Source organism: Calypte anna, chromosome 6 (genome assembly GCF_003957555.1).
Source record: "Calypte anna isolate BGI_N300 chromosome 6, bCalAnn1_v1.p, whole genome shotgun sequence".
NCBI classification, from domain to species: Eukaryota; Metazoa; Chordata; class Aves; order Apodiformes; family Trochilidae; genus Calypte; species Calypte anna.
In genome coordinates, this window is record NC_044252.1 from 15,398,884 (window position 1) to 15,424,089 (window position 25,206).

A 25,206-nucleotide genomic window follows, 5' to 3' on the forward strand; every position below is an offset into this window, starting at 1 on the left:
TCATCAGTAAGACCAGTGGGCTGCTGTTGCTTTATTACAGGACCATTATTTAAGCATTACTTCATATGTAAAATGGATTAGGGGATTTTAGGTCCTTTAGGTCCTTTCCCCTTTCCTTTCCTTTTTCCTTTCCTTTCCTTTCCTTTCCTTTCCTTTCCTTTCCTTTCCTTTCCTTTCCTTTCCTTTCCTTGTCCCTTTCCTTTCTTTTCCCTTTCCTTTCTTCTCCCTGTCCCTGTCCCTTTCCCATTCCCTTTCCCTTTCCCATTTCCCTTTCCTTCTCCTCTCTTTTTTTTTTTTTTTTTTTTTCATCAGTTTGTACCAGGGGAAAGGAAACAAAGAAACCAACCCCAAATATCATGTTAAAGTATGTTCTTATCTGTATGACAGAAGTGACCCACATTTGCCTTAACAGGATCTAGAGCAGTTGTGCTTTTGGTTTACCAGGCTAAAAACCCCTAACTTATATTAAAAAAAAAATAGGAAAGGTAAGATTCAGTCTTGTCAAGAATACTGCTTGGAAAAAAAAAAGGACAAATTTTGCCACTGCTTTGATATGAACTCTTTGACCAGTATCACTGTGGTCCTCCTTTGCTCCTGCGCTGGCCTACAGTAGAAGCCCTATGGAGTCTGGAGGGTGGGAGTAGCCCGAATCTTCCCCTGTAATTAGCTACAGCACTTAATAAATTACTAATGATCCTACTGAGAAAGCCAGTACCTTGCAGCTAGAATTAAGTGTGTCTTACACTATGTTATCTCTTGATTTTGATAATTAAGAGCGTAGCAAGATTGTTGAGGTGATAGAAACCACATTTCTTTACTGGTGAAAGGCTTTGTGTCAGGACCACCATGTCAAACTGCTGTTTTACGTTTGAACATAAAACATGAAGAGCACTATTGTCATCTAAGCAAGAAGTCCTAATGCCACTGTAGTTACTGTAGCAGCATCAATCAAGGCATCATGGTGACCCCAAGCACGAATCCTCCCCAATGCATTCGGTTTTGCTGGCAGCTATATCCCAGAAGCTGTCTTCAGCAAGGCAGAAGCAGGTAAGAGAAAGATGTTAAAAATCTATGTCCCATCCTGAGTTGTCATCAGGAGGTGGCTCATCACTGTCCTCTGGGAAGCTGTCAAAATTGCTTGTGTCTGTTGGCGATGCAACCTGCAGAAAGAAGAGAGCAACAAGAAGGAAATGGTCATCAAAGCAAACCTCTGCAGACATCTCTCCATCTCACAACCTGGATAATTCAAGATCATTGCTAACTGCAGCTGGCAAGAGAAGATTTTCATTCAACAACCTTTTGCTGAATTCCTGAAGCACTTCCCACACCCCCTTAATTCTACCAATAACAGGCCAATGATCCAGCAGTCTGGGGTGTCCAGGTTTCACAACCTCTAGGGTCTCCAGTTCATGAGCTGGTCAGTCCAGTTCTCCCTGTTGGTACAAGGTCACCAGGAAAGATGTGGAAAAGCTCTGGGCCTCCCCAAAGCCCAGTTTTTCCAATTTATGGCTCCAGGATCCTGAAACATGAGCTGGATGAGCCCTACTGCCTCTAAGGTTTCTGACAAATACTGTTCAGAGTAGGGAGCCTACCACAGAAACCCATCTTCCCAGGATTGCCACCATTCAAACCGGAGCAACTAAAGAAGGGCATTTCAGACTCTGGGAGATGTGGAATGCAAAGGGAGAGATCTATTCCCTCTGCTTTCCTGCCATACTCTATAAAAGATCAGAAAGTCAGCAGCTCCTCCCTCTTTTTCATCCCGCTTCCTCCTGGCTGTGTTGCTGTTTGTTACTGCCAGCTCACCACATGCATATATATAAATATATATATATATATATGTGTGTGTGTGTATATATTTGTATTTTTTGTTACTTTACCCTTAATGTTATTACCTTCCCCTTGTGTTAGTAAAATCTGTATCTAATTGTTTTCAGTTTCCAATTTAAAGTCTCAAGTCTTTATTCTCCTTTTATCTTCCCTTTGTGTCTGTGGGGGGGAACAGAGAGGAATTCTGTCCAAGATTTGTAGTTCAAACTGCTAAGCTGTGACAAGGATGAAGGCCAAGTACTTTTCTTTTTTTGGAAATAAAAAAACTTTAAACCATACCCCAGATAGTCAGTGCAGGCTGACAGGACTGTGCTTGCCATGGGAATGTTGTGCAGGAAATATTTGCTTTTTTTTTTGACTGTTTCACTTGTGAAACTGGTGGAGAAGCTACGGCCAGAGCCCGGCCCAGAGTCCAGGAGATGTTTTTGATGCCGGATGCTGATACAAGCATTGGGATAAGACTATTTGATCAACAAGACCTCCAGCTTCAGCTCAAAATTTAATTTGTGGCTGAGCTGCATCAGCATTTCCCTGTTGCTGCTGAAAGCATCTTAGGTACAATGAAGATCCTAGAATATCTAAGTAATTTTGGAAAAAAACACAAAACCTGTAAAAGCTTAGCAGAGTCCTACAGAGTGATGAGTCCTTCGCTGGGTATGAGCTGTAGTTGGTGTGGAGTTGCATTTGTGGAGCATAACGCAGGAGCTGGAACTTCGTGCAAATGCCTCTCAACACTGATGGACACTGTGTAAGTGCATGGAGTGAAAACATTTATGGAGCTTCCCTGGGTTCCTCTGTGGAAGCACACTCTAGCAGGTCAGGCACAATTTTTTTGTGCTCTGGCTGGGTGAGGTTTTAAGGGAAATAAGTCCTGCTTTGGGAAATGGGTTGCTGTTTGTGTTCATCTGACAAAACAAAAAGGCTGAATTTACCTAGCACCTCAAAGGCTTTTCTACTTAGAAGGAATATGGTTTGGGGAGGAAGGGCTGGATGAGTTGTTACTCTGCTGATTAGCTTTATGTGATGCTGATGGTGTTCCTCACAGCTCAGAAGTCCAGGTCACCTACATGCCCTGCAGTCCTTCACTGTCAGAGTCATAGGAACAAATGTCCCACTCAACGTCTTCTTCAGCAAAGAAGGGACACTCTGCATTTATCTCCTGTCCATCCAAGAAAATAAGAGGGCAAATGTCAGTATCAGCTTTCTGGCTGCTTCCCAGCATCAGGGCTAAAATGAATTATAGTGCAGAGATCTGGATGCCTTTCTCCAAAGCAAGAGTTGTGATGCAAGACAGCATATCTTCAGAAGAGTGAAGAAGTAGAAGCAGCTTTTCAAGAAAGATTTAAAATCATAGAATCATAGAATGGCCAGGGTCGGAGGGGAGCTTAAACATCATCTAGATCCAACCCCTCTGCCACAGTCAATGAAACCTATCATTAGTCAGTATGCTCAAGGCCTCATCCAACCTAGCCTTGAATACTGCCAGAGAGGAGGCATCCACAACTTCCCTGGACAACTTGTTCCAGTCTCTCTTACCATCCTCATAACAAGGAACTTCCTCCTAATACCTAATCTGAATCTCCCCTCTTCAAGTTTGAAACCATTGCCCCTTGTCCTCTCACTAAATGCCTCTGCAAAAAGTCCTCCCCCAGCTTTTTGTAGGCGAGGTTGAACTTCATGCAGTTTGCACAAGCCCACTTCTCCAGCTTATCAGGGTCCCTCTGGATGCCATCCCTTCCCTCCAGTGTCTTGACTTCACCACACAGTTTGGTGTCATCAGCAACTTGCTGAGGGTGCACTCAATGCCACTCTCCATGTCACCGGCAAAGATGTTAAATAGCAGCAGTCTGAGTACCAACCCTTGAGGAACACCACTCATCACACATCTTCATTTGGACACTGAGCCCTTGATCACAGCTCCATTGGGGGTGACCCTTCAGCCAGTTCCCTACCCAATGAATGGTCCATTCACTGAATCTGTATTGTTCTAGTTTAGGGACCAGAATGTCATGCAGGACACTGTGAAATGGATTGCACAGGTCCAAGCAGATGGCATCTCTTGCTCTGCCTTTGTCCGCTGAGGCTGTGACCTTGTCATAAAAGGCCACTAAGTCAGGCAGGACTTGCCTTTAGTGAAGCTGTGTTTGCTGTCACCAATCACCCCTTTGTTATCTGCATGACACAGCAGAGCCTTCAGGAGAATCTGCTCTGTAATTTTGCCAGGTACAGAGGTGAGACTGACTGGCTTGTAGTTACCTGGGCCTTCTTTTTTTCCATTTTTGAAAATGCAGATTATATTTCCCCTTCTGCAGTCAGCAGGTACTTCAGCAACCTTTTCAAATACGATGGACAGTGGCTTTGCAACTTCATCCACCAGTTCTTTCAGGAGCCATGGGTGAATCCCATCAGATCCCATGGACTTGTTGACCTTCATGTTCTTTAGGTGTTCTTAAACTTTCCCTTCATTTACAGTGAGGGGATCTTCCTTTTCCCAGTCCTTCCTTTTGACTTCTGTAACTTGGAGGTTGTGACCAGAGTCCTTGCTTGTGAAGACTGGGGCAGAGGGACAGCTTTCAGTTGCCTCACCAGCAGTATCTTGTAATTGCTGATGAGGGTTGAAGAGCTCAGGAGGGCCTTTTTTCTTAAAGTCTCCGATTTGAGTTTTGCTGGCTCCTTTCTATCGAACTAGAAGAGATGCATTCATTGGAGGAAAAATAGATTTCTTCCCCTGGAGCTATGCGTTTTAGTTCATCTTTCAAATATTGTTCTTACTAGCAGCTGGGACTTTTGCCAAAGCAACTGAGCTGGTTGTGGAAAATAAAAGTGAGCAAAAACTGACAGCTTCACAGTGGACAAGGTTCACTGGTCAAGGAAGGCAGCTTTTGGAGAGGATTTCAGGAGGATGTCTAGAGAAGATACTAATCCTAAGAGTTCTATAAAAGAAGGAGTTGTATTGAATTGGAATTAGGAGAATATATGGTTGATGTTGTCCTTGAAGAAGGATGGAGCCCTCTAAAGAGGGAAGGATGTTCTGGTCTACTTTGGACCATCCTGAGGGTGGTGTAATGGCCAAAAGGGAGATCAACATCTTGGAAGCAGCGACAGACATGTTCCCTGGTAGGATGTTACCTGTTCCACCAGCCAAGAAATAATGCCAATAAAGTAAGCTGGGGGCTCATATGGCCCTTTGGACCTGCTGCCATATTGCACCTAGCTAAAAGCCCAATGAAAGGGTAATTTCCTGCCAAACTACCTGGATAATGGCAATGTCAAAGGAATAGAGGCCACTGCTGGTGGTGGACAAATGTCCCAGCTTGGGAAAAGCAAGGAACAATTCATACCCATAGAGAAGATACCACTGAAATTACTGCTGCTGGCTGTGCTGATTGAATATTATACATGCAGGTTCCATATGTATATTGGGAAAAAGCAGTATTGGCAATGCTCTTACCAACCAAAAATCCACTAAACTAATTAAAGATCCATACTGGGGCATTTGCAGGCTACACTGATATCATGCACAGGTAAGCCAGGAATTCAAACTGGATATAACAGAGCAAATTTATTTTTATTGTCTGACTTAAAACCATAGAATCATGGAATGGTTTGGGTCAGAAGGGATCTTAAAAGCCAAAAGGTCCAATGCTGTGCACAGGCAGGGACACCTTCCACTAGACCAGGTTGCTCCAAATCCCATTCAGTCTGGCCTTAAACACTTCCAAGGATGGGGCAGCCACATCTACTCTGGGCCAGTGTTTCACCAACCTCACCAGAAACAATTTCTTCCTAATATCTCATCTCAATCTCCTCTCTTTTAGCTTAAGACCATTCTCCCTCATCCCATCAGTCCATGCCCTTGTAAAAAGTCCCTCCCTCATCTTTCCTGTAGCCATTTCAGCTACTGGAAGGTGCTTTAAGGTGTCCCTAAAGCTTTCTCTCCTCCAGGTTGAGCAACCCCAGCTCTCTCAGCCTGTTTCAATAGCAGAGATGCTGCAGGCCTCTGATCACCTCTGACCTCCTCTGGTCTTGTTCCACCAACTCCATGTCCTTTTTGTGTTGGGAACTCATTGTTCAGCACTTGAAATGTGGTGAACAGTACTGCTGGCAAAAGGAATAGTCATTAAAAAGAAGCTTAACAGAAAAAAACCACTGTTTTGATTTGCATGCTCTTCGGGCAAAGACATACAAATGCAAACCATTTGTATGCTTTTTGGGCATCCTGCTTTAGTCAGATATATCTGTGAAATCCTGCTTTCTTCCACAAACTGCCAGTACTTCTGCAAGCCCCTAGGGTGAGAGAGAGAGATGCAAAACCTTCTTGCTCTTTCATAGCTGCTAATAAAACTTTGGGATGGCAGTGTTAGCCCTGGAGCCATGCCTGCCACTGCTGCAGGGGAAGCAGGACCCCGGGTGGATGGAGCAACAGGGTGCAATTAAACACATTCTCTAATGTTATTCTCTTGGTGATCCCATGGGAGAGAAAAGGATTAAGTTGAAATGAGGAGGGGAGGCTGGAGAGCAGAAGGGGGCAAGGTAATTTCTATCAGCTAATCCTGTTTGGCTTCCCTTTGCAGTAGGCTTTGTTGGTAAAGAGCTCACAAAGACATCAAAGGAAGAGCTTTGCTCCAAAGGAAAATGTGTTGAGCTGTCCCTCCACGTCTGCTCCCAGTTAAACACAAACTAGGCAATAATAGGGCTTTTATGTGGGACCAAGACGTGGGGGGAAAAAAAGGTGAAAAGCACAAAAGGCAAGACAAAAGTAAAGGTTAAAGAAAAGAAAAAGGGAGATGGAATACCTATCCCACTTGCCCCCTCAAAAAAAAAAAAAAAAAATGAGAGTAGAGGAGAAGGCAAGAGGACAAAGCTGAGCAGAGGGGTGAAAGTGGCAGCTCTTCACTGAAATGTGAAAAACAGATGAAATGGAGCAAGTGAAAAAGAGAAAAATGTGTAATCGTGAGTGATCCTACCCCCACTTCCTGCTGCCAAGGACATTTAATCTCCATCATACCCTCCCCAAACTGTCTTCTTCTAGAGAGACCACCCAGAGACCAACTATAGCTGGAAATGTCACATGACATCTTCAAGTATCTTCAGAAGAAGTAAAACATGTGTTGTTCCCACTTAGTTACAGAGTACTAGTGCCCGAAGTTCACAACATTCATGCAGAGGGAACTTATTGGCCATGAAGGAGAAAACACATAGGCAAACTTACACTTGGTATTATAGGAGGTGTCAGTGTCCCTTTTCGTAACCCTTCCCAGTTAAAGCCTTCAAACCATCTAGAAGGGAGGGAATAATGAAACAGTCAAACACACAGTGAAAATCTCTCTATAGCACAAAGTGAAATTTGAATTGTTTAAATAGTGGCTTTCAAGGCTCGCAGCCATCTTACTCAACTTCTCCAAACATCCTCAGTAATTTTTCATGTCATCTTTATATATATATTTGGTACTAAAAATGAAACCTCTTGGCAACCCAGTGGGGATTGCCTGGCAAGAACAAATTCCCAATGTGCAGAAGAAAACTGTTCCTCACTGCACGTATCCTGACGGCTGTTCTTGCCTTTCCACAGGGTCAATCCTTTCCAGATGGGACCTCTAATGTTCTTTCTGTGGATGAGATTGGGAACTAAGGGTGTGCACAGGGATGTCCTCCTCCTGGTTTGGGCACCTTGGGCTTGCTTAAGCTATGGCAGCTTAGGTGGGTGGATGAGCCCTGAGCTGAGCCTTCAACCCATGGACACACAGAATGTCCATGCAACCCATTTCTGCTGCTTTGGGGGTGGAAGAAGAGAAGAACCAGCATGTATGGATGAGACAACCTGCTTCTCTGATGGGTCTCTAGCTTGTTCTTATCTCCCTCCAGCACCGTGAAAACTTAAGAGACATCACTGAACAACTCCCTCCCCTCAACCCAAAAGGGATGATGAATTAACATTACAGGCAAGAGATAAAGCGTGCTGGGCTGGGGGGGAAAGAAAAATGGAGGAAAACCTCAGAAAGTGGTTCTGCAAACCAAAAATATTCAAGCTGGAAGTGGCCGACTTTGATTGCTCTTCTGCATTAGAGTAATTAAAGCATAATGGTCAATGTGCAATGGGTTTTGCTCACAGGCAAGGCCAGCATCTCTACTGAAATACAGGGGAAAAAAAGCCTGATGGACATTCAATTACTCTGGAGTACACTAGAAAGGAAATGTCAGAAGAGATGTAGAAAAGCATTTTTTGCTTAAAGTTTAAGTGTTTGAAAGGCATGTTTCTATGGGTTGGCTCTGATGGCTGGTGGAGAAGACACTTACTTGTGCTTTTGGATATCTTTTACTCCATTTTTCAAATTCCCTAATCTTTCTGATGGGTTGTCCCTATAAAATGAATAACAAATCAGTTACTTTCTTAATCCTTCTGAATAATTCACTACTTTGCTAACAACATCAAGATGATTCCATTTCATGTGCTTACCTGCATAGTTTTTTAATTAAATTAGCAGCATTTTTGGCAATCTTCTTTGGAAATTCAATCATATCTATTCCCCTTAATATGATGTTATAGGTCTTCATGGGATCTGGGCCTGAGAAAGGGGGACTTCAGAAGGAAGATGGAAATGAAGATTAAAAACTTGTCTTTAAAATACCAGTGAAGATTGTTTTTAAAAAGAAGAAAAATATCCAGATTATAACATAGCACTCTACTGAAATGAGAAAAGGTGGATGACAGCTAGCAATGCTTTTCTTCCTATGATCTTAACTGTTTCTGAGCACAGGAACTTGGATACCATCTGGATTTCCATCATACTGACTTCAGGGAAGAACCAAAGAGTAACATTTTCCAGAGCAGCACATGCTACACCTCTCCTTTCCATGACAGCCCATGTCCCAGAGGTCTGAGGAACAAGGGTCTGAGCAACAACTGTTGGTTTATTTTTTGTGACATGCATTTGGTGGGGATTAATTAACTGGAAATGGGGCTGGGTCTAGCCCCAAGGGATAAGCAGGTTGAGGTGATGGATTGGTTTCCTCCTCCTGTACCCTGGGAGTGAGCCATAGGGTATGAGATGAACAAGTGCCAGGAAGCTGCTACTGCCTATAATATATTTCAGAGTCATGGAATATATTTTTCAGAGACATGAACTTCAGTGGGTTAACAATTGGACTGGATGATCTTAAAGGTCGCTTCAAACCAAAATGATTCTCTGGTTTTGTACACATCCACAACTAAGTAAGGGAAGGGATGGATATTGGGACTCAAGTCTCCATGGTGTCAGTTCTACCTCCTCCTTTTCAGATGTGCAGCAACCCATCACTGCACCACCTGGTCGAACTGCAAACCCTTTACCCAGCATGTTCACCTCACTCAGGGCCAAAAATGGTATTTTGGTGTCATTTCACAGGGTTTCCTAAAAAGCCTGTGCCTGTCTTGCCTGTCGAGAGGTCTGCATGGAAGGATTTAAAGTGGAAAAAAGAATTATGATGTTCAGCAGCACATGCCAGCACTGAGCCTTCCTCTCGTCTAATCAGGGTGACGATGGCAGAAATATTTGGATCTATTTTCAGCCGTGGCTCCAGCCCCGATGCCCATACCTGCCAGTCAGGAGTTCATACATTAAGATTCCCAGAGACCAGTAGTCAGCTGAAATGTCGTGACCTTTGTTCAGGATGATCTCAGGGGCTACGTACTCAGGGGTTCCACAAAAAGTCCATGTTTTCTTTCCAAATCCTATTTTCTTTGCAAAGCCAAAATCAACCTGCAGAAAGGAGCAGAGGGGACGTCAGCCAGATGCTCTGCTCCTCTTGAAGTGAAGCAAAGCAGAAAAAAAGTTTCCTCATGGGAATATTCTCCTAATTTAAGCCTTATTGGGTGTTCAAGGACCAGGCAATCTCAGTGACCCTTTTGCCAACATATCTTTTATAATATAAAAGGAAGATTCATATGAGAGAACAAATGCCAACACTGAGGGTTCCTGGGAGATGTAACTTAGTATCATTCACAGCTGACTTATTTTTGCTTTTTTTTTTTTTTTTTTTTAAACTCCCAGCCTCAACCTGAGCAAATATTTAGGCTAAATACCATCCATTTTGGCATTTACTGAAAAGTTCAGGTTTCTCTCCCAGTATAAAGAGGGATGCAGTACAACAAGGGTCCTCCCAGTTTTCCTGAGGCTATTACAACATGCTGATGGGCTCACAAATCTCTGTGTGTCTCCATAGCAGTGCCCCTATAGCACAAGCAAGCACTGACAATCAGATTATAATGGGAAACTGAAGCCATCCTTTGGGATCCAGGAAAAGCTCAGGTTGAGCTGGGGTCTGTAGCACACCCTTCTGTCCCTTGCTAGCTGTTTTAGAGCCACCAACATCTAATTGTGGCTGTGTGAGATGCCCCCACACCTTGAGTTGATCAGGGGCAATGTCCTACATCATTAAAGTTCTCAAGGGATCTGGGACACTTCTTGTGTTATCATGGATTTGTCCATGAAAATCAAATGCCTAAGGAGCTGGGGGTTGGAGACAGGACCAGCAGAAACTCCCCAATCATCTCACAATTCACTGGACCCCCCAGTCTTAGTGAAATGCTGTAGAGGACCAGCTCTGATGTCATTCATTAGGCTTGGTGTCATGGTGAGACATGGTAGCTGCCACCAGTCTTTAAAAGTTCATGATGGAGATGGTCTGAGTTACTGCTCCCACCTGCAGATGCTGCTTCCAGGTTTTCCTTCCTAAAGAGATGGAAGAGTCCCCAGGGCAAGAGGAACAGACTTTGGCCCTCATCACCGGCAGGAAGGCCATCAACTCCTCTTGGACACAATTCTTTTTTAGGGGTCCACTGCCCCATCCTTCACTGATGGCTTTCCAAGTGCCCAAATCCTCCAGCACCTTCCACCAAAGGAAGTCCTTTTTTTCTCTGCCTCTACATGATCACACCTGGAATGTGGGGTGTGCCTTACATCACCTTACAGTGACTGTTCAGATAAAATCTGAGGGGGGGACCTTCTCACTCTACACAACTCCCTGGGAGGAGGTTAGCACCAAGAGCACCATAACCTTCTGGGAAGAGCAGTGTCAGGCAGAGCCCTACTCAGTTATCCCAAAGGAGTTTGCACAGATCAGTCAGGGGCATCATCAGTAGGAAAACACAAGTGGCTCTCCTAAATGAAGATGTATTGGTCACAGCTCAGCAGCACACTCCACAGCAATTAATACTAATAATGTCTTGCCATGACAGGGTGATTATGAGTATTTCCGCTAAGAAAGCCTTTTTTTATTGCTCCCACAAAAGACCTGATACAGAAACAGCAGCTTGCAAAATTTGCTTCACCACACTGCTTTGTAGCCCACAAGATGGAAGTCCTCACCCTGCCCTGCTAGCACATCTATTTTAAAGTTATTTTTCAGCCTGTCAGTAGCTCCAAACAGGAGGATGGATTTATAGGGATGCTCTTAGCTAAATTCCCAATTCAGGACCTCAGATCTGAATTTCAAGGCAGAATTAATGTTTTCCAGCTCAGCTGTACCGTGAGCCTCAGCCCACAAGGTGTTGGGAAGACATCCTCATAATTGGTGAGCACTCCCTTGCAATGACCTCATCTCTGTACCTACTGATGGCCACCAGCAGAGAGAGGACCCTGAGCTGGACAGACTTTGCTTCTGACCCTCTATGGCTGATACTGTGTTCTCCTCCCCCCCCTAACACCAGTTAGGGTGTTACCTGGTAGTAGCAGTGACTTTTTTTGGCAACCCATATATTTCTGGTGCTCACCAGTTTGGCATAACCTCGATGATCCAGAATGAGGTTTTCTGGCTTGAGGTCCCTATAAATGATCCCTTTGGAATGCAAATAGGCAAACGCTTCGACCACGCACGCCGTGTAAAACCTGGTCGTCGAATCCTCAAATGAACCCCTATATAAAATGGCAGAGGGAAAGGGGAAAAAGTTATTAGATCTCTTCCCTTACTGGACTTCACCCTACTGTTAAAATATCTACAGAGTTGTGTAAAAACATTCTAGTACTTGTTGAACTCATTTTTGTAGATATTACGTTTCCATTTTGAAAGTTTGCCTTCAATCCATCTTTGTATCAAACATTCCTATATATAAAATTTTTCTTTTATAATTTCATCTCACAGAAGTAGAATTTAAAACTCATTATCTAGTAAGCAAAAGGTGTTTTTAAAAATTATAATCTTTAACTTTGGGGTGTTAAAGGTATTTTGAGCTGTAGAGATATGGAACTTGGGTACTCATATTCATAACCCCGGGAAAAAGCAGAGAAGTTGCAATTGCGGGGACTTGAAGTGTTAATTCAGTGAAATTCAGAATAAACTGCACTTTTGTATCCCTGTTTCAGCACCAGTTTGGAACTAGCAAAGCAAACCAGTCCCCAGGAGCACAGTGGAAGCTGGGGAGCTGAGGAGTGGATCTGAGCTAGGTGGCAGCAGAGTCACGATCTATGGTGCTGGGAATGACTGACAAAAATATCAAAGACAATGAAAAACACCACTAAGCACCTGCTAACTTCACTACATGGGTCTCGTTTTCATGCTCTGGAGAAGGCAGGCTGCTAGAAAAATTAAGACTCACAAAAAATCTGTTCTAGGTAATTGAAAAAGAATTTAATCTTTGCTTTACAATCAATTTTTCCAATGCATTTATTTTGTTTTTCAAATTTAATTAAATGACATCTCAACTCTGAGCCTGCTACATAGCCACCCATGATCCCCTGCATCTTCTCCTTTCTCCAGGATGGAAAACTGATTTTGCAAAAGGCACTGAGGAAGTCTGCGTGTTTTACCTTGAAAATGAACTTTGCCCTGGATTTTGTGTACAACTGTAAACTCTCACTAATGCCACTGCAGCCTTAGAGGTTTGGTTTGTGAGTCAGAAGTTTAAAATAGCTGTGGCAGCAATGGCTACAGTTGTCACACTGGAAGTACCCTATGGAAGTTGATAAAGGGTCCAGAACCTAAGCCCTATGAGGAACATCTGATGGAACTGGGGGTGTTTAGCCTGGAGAAAGCAAGGCTGAGTGAATACATTCTCCCTCCTCTCTACAGATGAAAGTAGGTTGGAGAAAGGGGGCTGGGGAGTGTGTCTTCTTCCAAGTAACAAGTGACAGAGCAAGAGGAAATGGCAAGTTGTTCTATGGAAGGTTTACACTGGGTATTAGGAACAATGTATTACCCTTTGGGTTATCAGACCCTGGAACAGACTGCCCAGGGCAGTGGTGGAATCACCATCCCTGAAGGGATTTCAATGCTATGCAGATATGGTGCTGAGATGGCCTTGGCAGTGGTGGGTTAGTGGACTTGATGGGTTTGGACTTAATGATCTTAAAGGTCTTTTCCAACCAAAATGATTCCATGATTCTGTAATTCTATCTCCTGAGCGTATCTTGCAAAACTGCGGCAAGATTGGCCTTGACTGGCACCTCAGGCAATGCCTGGTCACACCCTGCAGGGTTATCCTCTGCCATCGTATCTGGTGGCCAGAGTCTTTGTCACCCTTAAGACAGTCCTGCATTTTGCTACCATGTGTCTGAGCCTCCAGTTAGGCTCTCAGACATGAGGAATGGTGGCATGGGCACTGAGGTCACTGCTGTCTGTGGCTGTAAAAAGTTATTGTTACAGATAATTAAAAATGAAAATAATTAAATATTTACATCAAAATTAAAATATGCTGCTGAGTATTTAGGGGTACCCTTTAGAGATCAAGATACAAGGACAGGACAGTCACAGACTTGGCCTTGATGCAATCTATCATATAACTACCATCACCACCTTCTACATTTTTTTTAGCAGGGCCATGAGAAAGTACCTCTGAGTAAGTCTCCATCTACATAAAGACTTCTGCATATTGAACACAACCCACATCAGTCTTTATTCCCAGTTGTGACTGCATTCACTTGCTGTCTTGTCCACAAAGATATCTCTTCACCTTTCTGGGATCTTAAATTAAACATAGGACATTAAGATCCAGACTTTTCCCATGAAAGATAAATACCTTTGTTTAGATGGAAATGTAAGAGAAAATATTCCACTTTTTAAGATAACAATCTCTTAAAACTCACCTGTCCCTGAGAATTGTCCAGAGCTCTCCACCTAAGCAGGCTTCCATCAGCATGTACAGGTACTTGCTATCCTTGAACGTCCTGTAGAGCCTGTTGAGTGCAAACAATAACATCTGAAATAAATTCACCACACAAATGAAGGTGTTGGGCATCCCCCCTTCTCAAGAACATTGTGCCTCATCCCAGGAAGCCCCACAGGAGGAAGGGTATCTTTCTAGGGCTGCATTTAAGGAGATCATTTCAGTGCCTCTCCTTGGGTGGGAAATACTGCAGCAGAAATAGATGGGCATCTGAATGGGGAAGCGGGTTGTGGACCTCAGAAGAAGACCTCATCACTACTTTGAGTGCTGAATATAAAAATCTGCCATTTCTAGCACTTGGCTTCCCAGATGTACTTGAAAGAGGACTTTTCCTCCCATTTTTTATAGCATCCATATCATCATATTCTTCACACTAGAATCAGGCTCCAGATATGCAGTCTGCTTTCCATTTAGTTACCTCAAAAGAACAATTTGTGCTTCATTTCAGAACTGAAACCCACTGAGCTGCAGAGTTTAGATGATCTGCTGACATGCAGGCATCTCAAAGTACTCCTCTCTTAATACCAAGGGCTGAATCTGGAGGCAGATTTCATTAAAGGGAGATATGGGCTTGGCTTTATGAACCTCTTCTCCTTCTCAAGCATAACCTAAACTGTACTCTAAAATCTGTGCTCTGTTTAATATGATATATTAATCAAATAGGAACCTGGCATAGGTTGCCCAGGGAGGTTGCAGATGCCCCATCCCTGGAAATGTTCAAGGCCAGGTTGGATGGAGCTCAGAGCTAAAAAAAATCCTGCTTTCTGCCAGCTGGACAAAACAGAATTAATTTTAGTAAACATTTCATCTACATTAGGCTATACTGAGAAACATAATATTTAATAATCGAAAATATGAGTAACTGAATACTGTTATTTGTTCAGTAATTTAAATGCTACTGCAGAAAGGTATTGCTTTCTCTAGTTAAGCTAGCCCTGCTTTCCAGAAAATTTTATGGGCATTAAATCTGACCTAAAATGTGCAGAAAGAAAATAATAAGATCTTGTTTAACAATTGTAATGGAAGCATACATTTTATATATATTGAAACTGTACTATTTCACTAAATCAAGTAAGTTTAAAATGTCACAATAATTGAATTTTTTTTTTCTTAATTTATTTTCTTATTCATTCAAATATCTGCAGAGCCAGTGCAGACATCCCTAGATCAATAGTTGTGGCCAAACACATGGCCACAATACATGGCCAAACCCACAGAGGACATTTTCTTCTGTGAAATTCTCAGTTTACTATTCACAAAGTTTTATTTAGCAATACCTGCCCTCTTCTTCTTTTCTCTGGTTTAATACATTTTAATAACTGAACTGGACTATTTTTCAAAGAGTTTTAATGAATAGTTTCGTGATGAATTAAGAAAATAATTGGGTTCTTTGGGCATTTTGTCTTTCTTGTTCTGATATCCTGGAGGTTGTATCTTGGCTCCAAGATGATTTTAAATCCACCTTTCACAGAGCAGCTCACTCAAACCACAGTTCATCTACCAAAGTTGTGAGATTTCTGCCTGTAGCACCCAGAAAAATATCCCATCTGACCCAAGCAGTGGTATAAACAGATTATGAATTATTTTAGGATATAAGATATAGCAATTTAAAATTCCTGTGGATACACAGAAGGAGAAGTGAAGGGGAAATGCAGACACAGAGTCTGATGAACCAGGGAGGATATTCTAGCTGCAGCATATGCCATAGCAAAAGGTTGGACTTCATGACTTAGAAAGCCCCTTCCCAGGGCAGAATTTCCATGGAAGGCTTGTTACTGTAAATGATGGGAATCATTGCATGATATGGAAGAAAAAGACCTACAGCTAATGCAACCTTTTTTCATCAGCTTACTGAAAGAATAAAAGGTGGGAAAGAAGTATTTCTTTTATTAGCCATGAATATCAGTGTCTCCATTAAGAGCCATTTGCAGGCTCAGGATTTTTATTTAGGAGGGTGTATTTCTGGATATGGTGTCAAAATGTCCCACTGATTGGCTGGCCTTGCATTTCACCTCCCTTTATACCCTCATCATGAGGCAGCTCAGGGTTCAAAAAAATAAAAGCTATAGGATGAAAATAGCCCAAGAGGTATATTTGGCTCCAGCCTAGGTAAGGGGGGCACAGCTGTAAATCAGATCTTACAGACAGGTAGGGTGTCAGGCCACAGCTGTCACCCATGAATCAGAGATGAAACCATGAGCTCCAGGGGAATCCCTGGGATCAGTCTGGGAAGGAAACACCCCTTTAGTGCTAATGGGTGGCTGTCCCAGCCATGTACTTCCATTTATAACACAGGGGTTTGGTTTCTCCCCTGGGTTAGTATGACTCTCTGGAGCCATTTTTGGGAGTGGGGTTGATCTCCTCTGGCAAAAGGCAAGTGCCCCAGGCATCTCGTGGAGGGCAGGTGGCAACACCCTTACCTTAAACCACATAAAGAACCACCTCTGCTTCCTGCTGACAGACAGTCACCATGCTTGAAGGGTTGGAGAACTACACTATCAGGGTTAAACCAAGGAAAACTGCCTGACTTACGATAACATTGACTGGAAAATTGCATTTGTTCAGGTTTTGGGGGAGGGGATTGGTTTTAGTGCATTCGCTTATTATGACTCAAGTCATGGTGAATTGGATTGCTCTAATACATCCTAAAGAGATGTGCTGGGTACAACTGTTTATTCACATGACCTCAAAAGATTAAACCCTGCCTTCCAGCTTCCCTTTGCAGGAAAGAAAATGTGGAATTTCAGAAAAAATGAGGAATACTAAGCTTGAGCAGGGGCTATGCCAAGTTACTCTGCATATGCCTACACAGAGCATCACCCACTGTATTCAGCCAGGTATGCCCAAGTTGTGGAGCCACAAAACCATGGGAGCATGGCCTGGGGACAAAGATGTTAAGACATGAGTTTAGTTTAGGCTTGGACAGATGTCCTCCAACAGTAGAGAAATCTCAGGTTGGCCTGGAGAAGACTTTATTTCTCATACTATATCTGCAGTTCCTTACAGGGAAGCTGGGGCCAAAGTGTTTTTCTATTCCTGTGTGGTTTTATGAAATGCAGAGATCGGCTTTGCTCTCCCCTGGCAGAGGGCAAGGTGGAGGGACTGTACCTCACAATGAAGTCTGAGTGTGCATTCTGCATGATCTGCTTCTCTGAGCGGATGTGCTCCTGCTGCCTGGTGTCCACAATGTGCCGTTTCTTCAGTATTTTCATGGCAAAGGTTTTTGATTCCTCACTTTTCAACTGGACCTTGAGCAAATCAGACAAATGTACCTGTTAGAAGCAGGACCCAACCCACCACTAAGCCACGACAGTCCAATTGCATGGGCACCTCCTGTGCCCATCACTCAACCTTCAGATAACCCCAACAGCCTTCCTTCAGATAATCCCACCACGCTCTCATCAAATAATTCCTCTCACCTCTTCAGCCATTAGGTTCACTTTGGTATGAACCAGTTTCTCAGTATTTGTCTACTGCTAAATGAAAAAGCCATTTCTAAAAATCCATGTGTTTTAGGGAAAACCCAACCGTCAGTGTTACTCTTAGGTAAGAAGATGTTGCTAGCTAATGTACCACTTTCTCAAAGCCTGTTTCTATAGCTAGTAACAAAAGCACCAGCTCTGGCAGGGAAACGCAGTCCTTGGATATCTGAACATGATGAGTAGGGCTGACTTTTCACCTGCGTTGGTTGGTCACATCTTTACTATTAAGCTTAAGCTTCAGCAACCTATTTTTAGCATGGTTTCCCGAAATGAGGTTGAAGAGAGTTGTTTGCTTGCTTGCCAGTGTTGCCCTGGTAACTTCTGAACCCAGTGAGGGCAGCGAGGCAGTGAGGCATCCCTAGCCCACTCCAAGGGACCAGTACCCATCCCAAAGACATCTGGAATGCAGCCATCTTGGCCATCCCCTCTGAGCCACCACTGAACCAGAACGAAACCCTGTCACTGACCTGCCAGGCTTCTTAGTTTGCTAAATTCCCCCAGCAGCTGCTCACAATAATGTTGCCAGTGAAATGCTTTCCCCCCTTTATAGTGAGAAGTGCCATGTGGCAACTTCTATTTTAGTCTTTTTGGAAGAATTTGGCTTCAGCCAGCAAGTGAGTGGCTTGTCTGTCACCAGGCCCCACCAGAAACCCAGACTGCCTTTTATGTTAGAAGGCAATGCTCATGTAATTGCAATTTATTTAATATAATATCTATATTTTCTTTGGCTGAGATGTGGCATCTTCCACACTTCTCACAACACTGCACAGTTTCCTATGCATTTGTTTGTTCACGGGATTGGTCGGGTTTCAGTTAAATATTAATAAGGGATGGTATCCTCAGCATCCCCTCTTTGCCAGACTGGTCCTCACGTGTCCACAAAGACAGAGAAAGCTTAGGGACACAAACCCAAAAAGCTGATTTTCAGATGGCAAAGAGATTGCTGACACCCCTGCAAATGATTCAGAAATAAACCCTTATCAATGAGAGCCCACCTGTCTATGGAAAAAAATTCATCCCAAGTTCTTCAATATGGATAGACATAGGCATGTATTTCTTTCTGTTCTAAAAACACTTTGGGCTTCAGGCCCCAGATTTGTCTTCTTTTCCCTGCAGCCACAAGCATTTCCAAGCCCACATAAAACTTTTCCTTTTCCAAAGGCACCACTCTGCATCACACAGCACCACTCATAATTATTAGCTTTGCATGAAGCCTGTGTTTGCCATTTAATATTAAGGGTGACAGAGTACAACAACCTCAAGAATCCACATAAAATAAAGAAAAACATCTCCCCTCATCTATGCAGTAGAGCTGCCCAGTTCTATATTGAACTGGTGCTACCCGGGGCTGCTGTCGCCTCATGGGTTGACCACAACTCAAAACAGAAATTCTCCTCTTATGAAAGTAATAAAAACATTTTTAGTTTGGGAATAGAATTTGGGGTTTTTTGCTGTTTCATTTTGAATAAAGGGCATATGGACTTCAGTTCAACTGTTCAAAGTAAATTGCTTGATATTGTCCAATCTAAATGGAATCAGGGGAGAAGGGAGAGAAGTGAGGTGCCAGAGGGAATAAAGACATGAAAATTAAATTTAGGCTGAGTAAAACTTATTAAAACTTGCAGCAGCAACAAAAAATCAGTGAAGGTTTAGTATGACTAAGCATCTTCTGGAGACCTTATCCCTCCTGCTTCTGATGACCATGCAGACCACATGGCTTCCCATCAGACCCACGCATCGGGAGATGGACAAGGGTAATGAGATGCTGCAAGAATTCTTTCAAACAAAAATCTGCAAATCCCTACTAGATATTACAGATAATATTTGTTTTCTTTCTGTGTTTTTTAAGACTAGGCTGTGGAACCAAGAAAGTAGCTCCAGTAGTAATGTGGAACACTTCTCAGTCAATTTGGACATGAAAAAAACAAACAAACAAACAAAAGTTATTTAGGACTCTAAACTTACTAGAAACATAAAATCCCATTTTCCTAATGTTAAAATAAAGATAACAACTTTGTGGAAGCTGAGATTAATAAATTCCAGAATATTATAATAAAGCTTAGTACAAATAAATCCAAATGGATTTCCTACTGATATTATAATTTTACTACCATGGATTCTGACTATCTAATATTTGTGTCTTTCATTAAAAAGGCTATTTGTTTTCTTAATTACTGTTTTTTCAGGGGTACTTGGGCACATGATGGAGAGTCTGGAGAGGAAAGCTGCTTTCCTATACATACTCACAGACCTTCAAAATAAATCAAGGAAATAAAATTACTATGAGGAAACAGAATACAGTGGTTTTATTTGGTCCTTGATAATGTTATCACCACCCCAAATGTTTAAATATAGATCAGGCAGCTATAATTAGCTAATGCAAGACTTTGACCTAATGCCACAGGAGTAATTTAGATCCCTTTTCCATTCCCACTCCTGTCACATGTCAGAAGGCAGACGATTTGTGAGAGTTTGATAGTTCGGGGGGATTAACTTGCATTTAATGTGCTGCTGCACCACCCCAAGCTGCCAAGTCACAAAAACTGAAGCTTACATTTGGGGTCACTTGGTTGTCCACCTGGAAAATGGATCCTGCAAACTTCTTCAACATGCACAAGTCCTCTCCTTGCTTTGGTGTTTCTGCCAAACGTGGTAACAGTGAGGACTCTTTTTATGGCATAAAACTGGGGAGCTTCAGGTAATTCCTATTATTTTTATAGTCTGTAATTTATATTAAGATCATGATAAGTAATAGAGAAAAAAAAGCCTGCCTAATCCCAATTTCATTTCAAAAGTAGAAAAAATATAGTCAGGAATCATCTGGACTTTTTTTTTTTAAGAGAAAGGATTAATGTTGAGATGATGAGAATGGGCTGCTGAGAGCAGCCAGTTCTCCAATTATAATGAGAGAAATAGCACAGGGAGCCACAGAAGCCACAAGGACTTTGACTCAGCTTAGAAGGATGAGGGTACCATGGGGAGGAAGCTTGGCCCCCCAAAGAAGCCCACCACAAAAATCTTCTAAATGCTTCAGAAAAGGGAATAGTGCAGTTTTCCAAGGCCAGGCACTGGCAAAGGGGTCGTCATCCTTGATCTACAGCTCAAGAGATCAGATTTCACTCACTTGGAAGCACAGCTCCTATTTCCCAGACTATCGATTGGGTGGAGACCTGCTGGAGCCTGGGTTGCAGTCACTCTTCTCTGAGAGCAGCCAAGTCACAGAGAGGACTGACACAGGGGAACCAATAATATCCATTGCTATCAACCTTTTTTTTTTTTCAAGTTAAAAGAATTTCTGTTCCTCCTCTCCTTCTTTTTTCATTCCTCTCCTCATAGTGACCTTACCCAGTCACTACCCTTTCAAAAACATCTCCAAAAATTATCTCTCTCGGAGGTCCACTGGCCACTGTAAAAGTCCCCATTCGATGACAATATTGAAGCTGTGTGTCTGCTGAAAGGCCCAGCAACAGGGAAAAAAAAAAAGAAATAAACCATACAAGACTGAGTATACTAATTTCCTTTCTCTCTACTTGCATACAAGCTTCTCCTGTTGGCACCCCATGCTTCCATGAAAAAGTTCAAAGTGCTCCAAAAGCATTGCTTTGCTTTATGTTGTATAAACTTCTGCAACTTTCTAAAACCACAATGTGCTTGAGGGATGATTTTTTAAAATTTCTTTGATTTTTTTTTTTAAACACAGCTATAATTCCTGCACAAATAAATACAATTTTACACCTTAGTACTTCTGCAGACTTTCTGGGAAAATGGATATTGCTAAGACAAAATCCAGGCTTTGATGGAAAGAAGAGTAAATGGATCTATCTGTATGTTTCTTGTCTTCCCTTTTTCTTCCTCTGTTCTCTTTACCATAAACCATAGATGTGTATTAAATATGATCTGTAACGTGTGTCAATTTTTATACAACTCCAGGGAACACTGAACTGATATAATCCAAGCTGACCTTAAGAAGCTTTAAAACAATCCTCAAAGGAAGCTTTTATTTCCAGTGAAGACGAGGTGTCTGAACCTTGCCATACCTTGCCTGAGGACAGGTATGTTCTTCTAGGAGAAGAAAGCAAAGAAAATTCTCTCCTGTTTTTCTGAATTCCCATTTACCTCAAAAGTTGTGGCTGTGGATTACAGGTCTTTCATTGCTGTGGGTTTTCCAAGCAGACCTACATTTTTATCTGCATGAAAGCAGAGCTGAATACATATTTTTATTCCACCTTTCCTTTGGCAGCTACACAAAAATTACAACTAGAATTATGTTTGCCACTGAGAAAACTCCAGATTTTTTCTTACCAATGCAACAGAGGTATTTGACTATGACTTTTCACAATGTCTGGACGTGACACTCACAAAAATGTTGCTCAGGAGCTTTTTCTGCTGATCTCCAGGGATAAACAGGATCACACACAGGGAGTAGGGTTTGGGCATATAAAAATATTTTGTTTACTCTGGAGATGAGGCTTTTTCCTTAAAAGGCTGTAATGGGGAGATATTAGAAGCTGGACAGAAGCTTTTCTTCAATTCGTGTCTACAACTCCTAGTAAGTTTCTTGGTGCTCTTATCTCCTGTTGAACTCCCTGTGCTGGCCCTGTGATTTGTCTAGAAGGACAAAGATGCTTTTCCAAATGTGTAGTTTTTTGACATAATAAGAGTCACAACAGTGTTTTAATGAAATGAGAGTATCTTCGTACCATGCTAAATAACAACTGACTTGACTTCAGAGCTCAGACATCAAAGTGCAAACACTCTGGCTTGCTGGGTATGTCTGAGACCTGTGTTTTTCCCATCAGTTCCCAGTGAGACACTTTTGAACCAACAAGAATAGCAGCAGCTGTTGCTGAGCACAGTACCAGCAAGCTGAGCTTCCCTAATCCCAGCAGCTTCACTGTTGTGCCAACAACACAGAGATTTCCCCCAGTGCCCCAGCAGAAGAGCAGAGAGTGCTTTTAGATGAAGATAGATGAAGATGAAATACATCTATCTTCCTCCCAGATGACACAGGTCTCCCCATCATGACAATCTCTGTCTTACAACTTGCTTTCTTCCCTGCATTTCTTGTGATCATTCCCCTGTACTGCACCTCAAATCCTGGGCTCAGTTTTGGGCCACCCAGTACATGAAGGACATTGAGGGGCTGAAGCATGCCCAGCAAAAAAGCTGCTGAAGGGTCCAGAAAATGTCTTATGAGGACTGCCTGAGGGAACTATGGTTCCCTTCAAAAGTTGTACAGATGTGGTGCTGAGAGATATGGTTTAGCATTGGACTCAGTAGAGATGGGTTAATTGTTGGACTCCATGATCTGAAAGGTGTTTTCCAACCAAAACAATTCTGTGATTAGGCTAACAAGGGATTATCATGTAGTACTGCCAATTTCTTCCAATTAGTGTTTTGAAGGTACTTTGCCCATGTGCTAAAGGCCAGATTGAACCACACTCCTGGCCTAAGGCTTAGAGAGAAATTGTGGTTTGCACATTTAAATTACAAGCATTCTTCCTGATGCTTCTTGCTACAACTTTAACATCTCGTACTCCACATCTCACCACTATGAGAGTGGGAGACACAGGAACAGGGAAGTTGTGGCTGCCCCATCCCTGAAAGTGTTCAAGGGTGGGTTGCCTGGGGTTTGGGGCAACCTGGTCTAGTGGGAGCCAAGCCTGCCCATGGCAGGGGTTTGGGACTACAGGATCTTTAAGGTCCCTTCCAACCCAAAGCATTCTGTGATTCTGTCATTCTAAGAAATTCACGTTAATTTTGTTTTAGCTGTTTAGTTGTGAACAGGCCTGGCACCTGGGCTGTTAGTCTGGAAAATAAGTCAAAACTTAAAAAAATAGGCCTAAGATGAAAAGAAAATTAATGAAGTAAAAATTAAGTCTTTAGGTTATACTGTCATTGGCAATTTTGAAGAACTAATAAAGAATTAATTACAAATGGGCAGCAGGGTGTAAACTGTCCTTCAGAGTGACCTTATTTTCTTTGAAAAAATCTAGACTCAATGGGTTAGGAAAGCCCAAATATTGTACCACAATTTGAGTGCTCTGGGGCTCAACAGAAAATAAACTGAAAATTACACATAAATACACCCAAGTATACACTAAAAAATGAACAGATCTTCAAAACCCTTAGCTATTAAACAATTAAAGTTGCTTTTTCAAATGCTGAACTGTGCTAAAACCCTGTAAAACTATATTTTGGTCCAAGTTTGCTTGCTTTTGGCAGACAATTTGATTCAGCTCATAGCATGTTACTGCAATTCACTTTGCATCTCTGCAAAAGAAGGCAGCTAAAACATTTTATGTCATCTGGTACACTAAAATTTTCTGAAATAATAAAATAAAATTATATTCAGGGCTTGACAATGTGCACAGCCAAGTTTTTTATAACCAAGAACATTGGGAAATGTATTAAAATTTATGTCTCTCTAAAAAGCCCAGGGGTAAATATTATATTTCAAAAGCTCCTAGAAGGAAAAAGCTAAAAAGAAATGAGGATTGTAAACTGCTTCATGCATAAAATTAACTCCAATAAAAAGTGCATTACAGCAGAAGGGTTATACAGCTAAAATATGCTAAAAATAATGGAAAAGCTTATTACTGTGGTTTCTTAAAAATATCAGATGAACTTAAACTCTCTAACCCCATACATCACCTGGTCCTTCTCCTGAGTTTGGCTTAGCCTGCAATATAGCACCAATTTGTGTCTTATTTCTGCCTCCAACCAGAGTTCAAGCCTCAAGCTTGACAATTCAGATCGTGATCCAGCCTCTGACAATATTTGTTGAGCTACAAATGGCATCACATCTTTCCAAACCTTGCCAACATCCTTTCCATTAACAGACAGGCCCTGGAAAAATGTTTCCATATCTGAAAGCTGTATTTATTTCCATTAAGAATTAAAAATCAAAAGGTAAAATAAAAAAATAAATTAAAACCCCCATCTCTGCAGTGGTCCAGCCCCATCTGACAGTATCACTAAAATTAAGTATCCTGTATCTAGTTAGGAAGGAAAGGAATAGAATATGAAATATTTATAATCATAGTTTGCTCAGCTCCAGAGCAGTAGTTTCACTGTCAGATGAACATGGGATTTATTCAGGTACCTGATCTTTAAATCCCTCACATCTCAGTTCCTCCACCTCGATGGCCAAAATGCCCATTATTTCAAAAATTAAAATTAAAATTGAAAATACACATTAATTACTATATTTCAGTGTTAAGATTAAGATATTTCAAAATATTTCATCACTCCATTTTAAAAGGGCAGACTTTAGTCTCTTCAAGGATGTGCTTGGTAGGGTACAATGGAATAAAATCCTAAGAAAGCTGCTCCATATGCAAGGATCACCTCTTCCATGCCCAGGACGAATGTGTCCTAATGAGGAGGAAGGCAGGCAGGAGTGTCAGAAGGCCTGGGTGGATGAGCAAGGAACTCCTGGACACACTTAGGTGAACAAATCCATGGGATCTGGTGGGATTCACCCATGGCTCCTGAAAGAACTGGTGGATGAAGTTGCAAAGCCACTGTCCATCGTATTTGAAAAGGTTGCTGAAGTACCTGCTGACTGCAGAAGGGGAAATATAATCTGCATTTTCAAAATTGGAAAAAAAGAAGACCCAGGTAACTACAAGCCAGTCAGTCTCACCTCTGTGCCTGGCAAGATTACAGAGCAGATCCTCCTGAAGGCTCTGCTGTGTCATGCAGATAACAAAAGGGTGATTGGTGACAGCAAACACAGCTTCACTAAAGGCA

General features: G+C 42.2%; 1 protein-coding gene across 5 annotated transcripts in view; it reads right to left on the reverse strand.

Moving 5' to 3' along the window:
* Nucleotides 1–309: 309 nt before the first annotated feature.
* PRKG1 (protein kinase cGMP-dependent 1) overlaps nucleotides 310–25,206 on the reverse strand; it is a 453,965-nt gene continuing 429,068 nt past the window's right edge. For 2 of the 5 annotated variants that reach the window (XM_030453519.1, XM_030453518.1), the window contains exons 11-18: nucleotides 17,078–17,217; nucleotides 13,890–13,979; nucleotides 11,582–11,723; nucleotides 9,406–9,569; nucleotides 8,288–8,410; nucleotides 8,128–8,190; nucleotides 7,043–7,109; nucleotides 331–1,160 (exon numbers count right to left, since the gene is read on the reverse strand). In XM_030453519.1, coding sequence (XP_030309379.1) covers nucleotides 1,062–1,160; nucleotides 7,043–7,109; nucleotides 8,128–8,190; nucleotides 8,288–8,410; nucleotides 9,406–9,569; nucleotides 11,582–11,723; nucleotides 13,890–13,979; nucleotides 17,078–17,217 — 888 coding nt within the window. In that variant the 3' untranslated portion in view covers nucleotides 331–1,061. Of the gene's footprint in view, nucleotides 1,161–7,042; nucleotides 7,110–8,127; nucleotides 8,191–8,287; nucleotides 8,411–9,405; nucleotides 9,570–11,581; nucleotides 11,724–13,889; nucleotides 13,980–17,077; nucleotides 17,218–25,206 lie in introns of all 5 variants that reach the window. The other 3 variants (XM_008502063.2, XM_030453515.1, XM_030453516.1) reach the window with 3 other exon arrangements.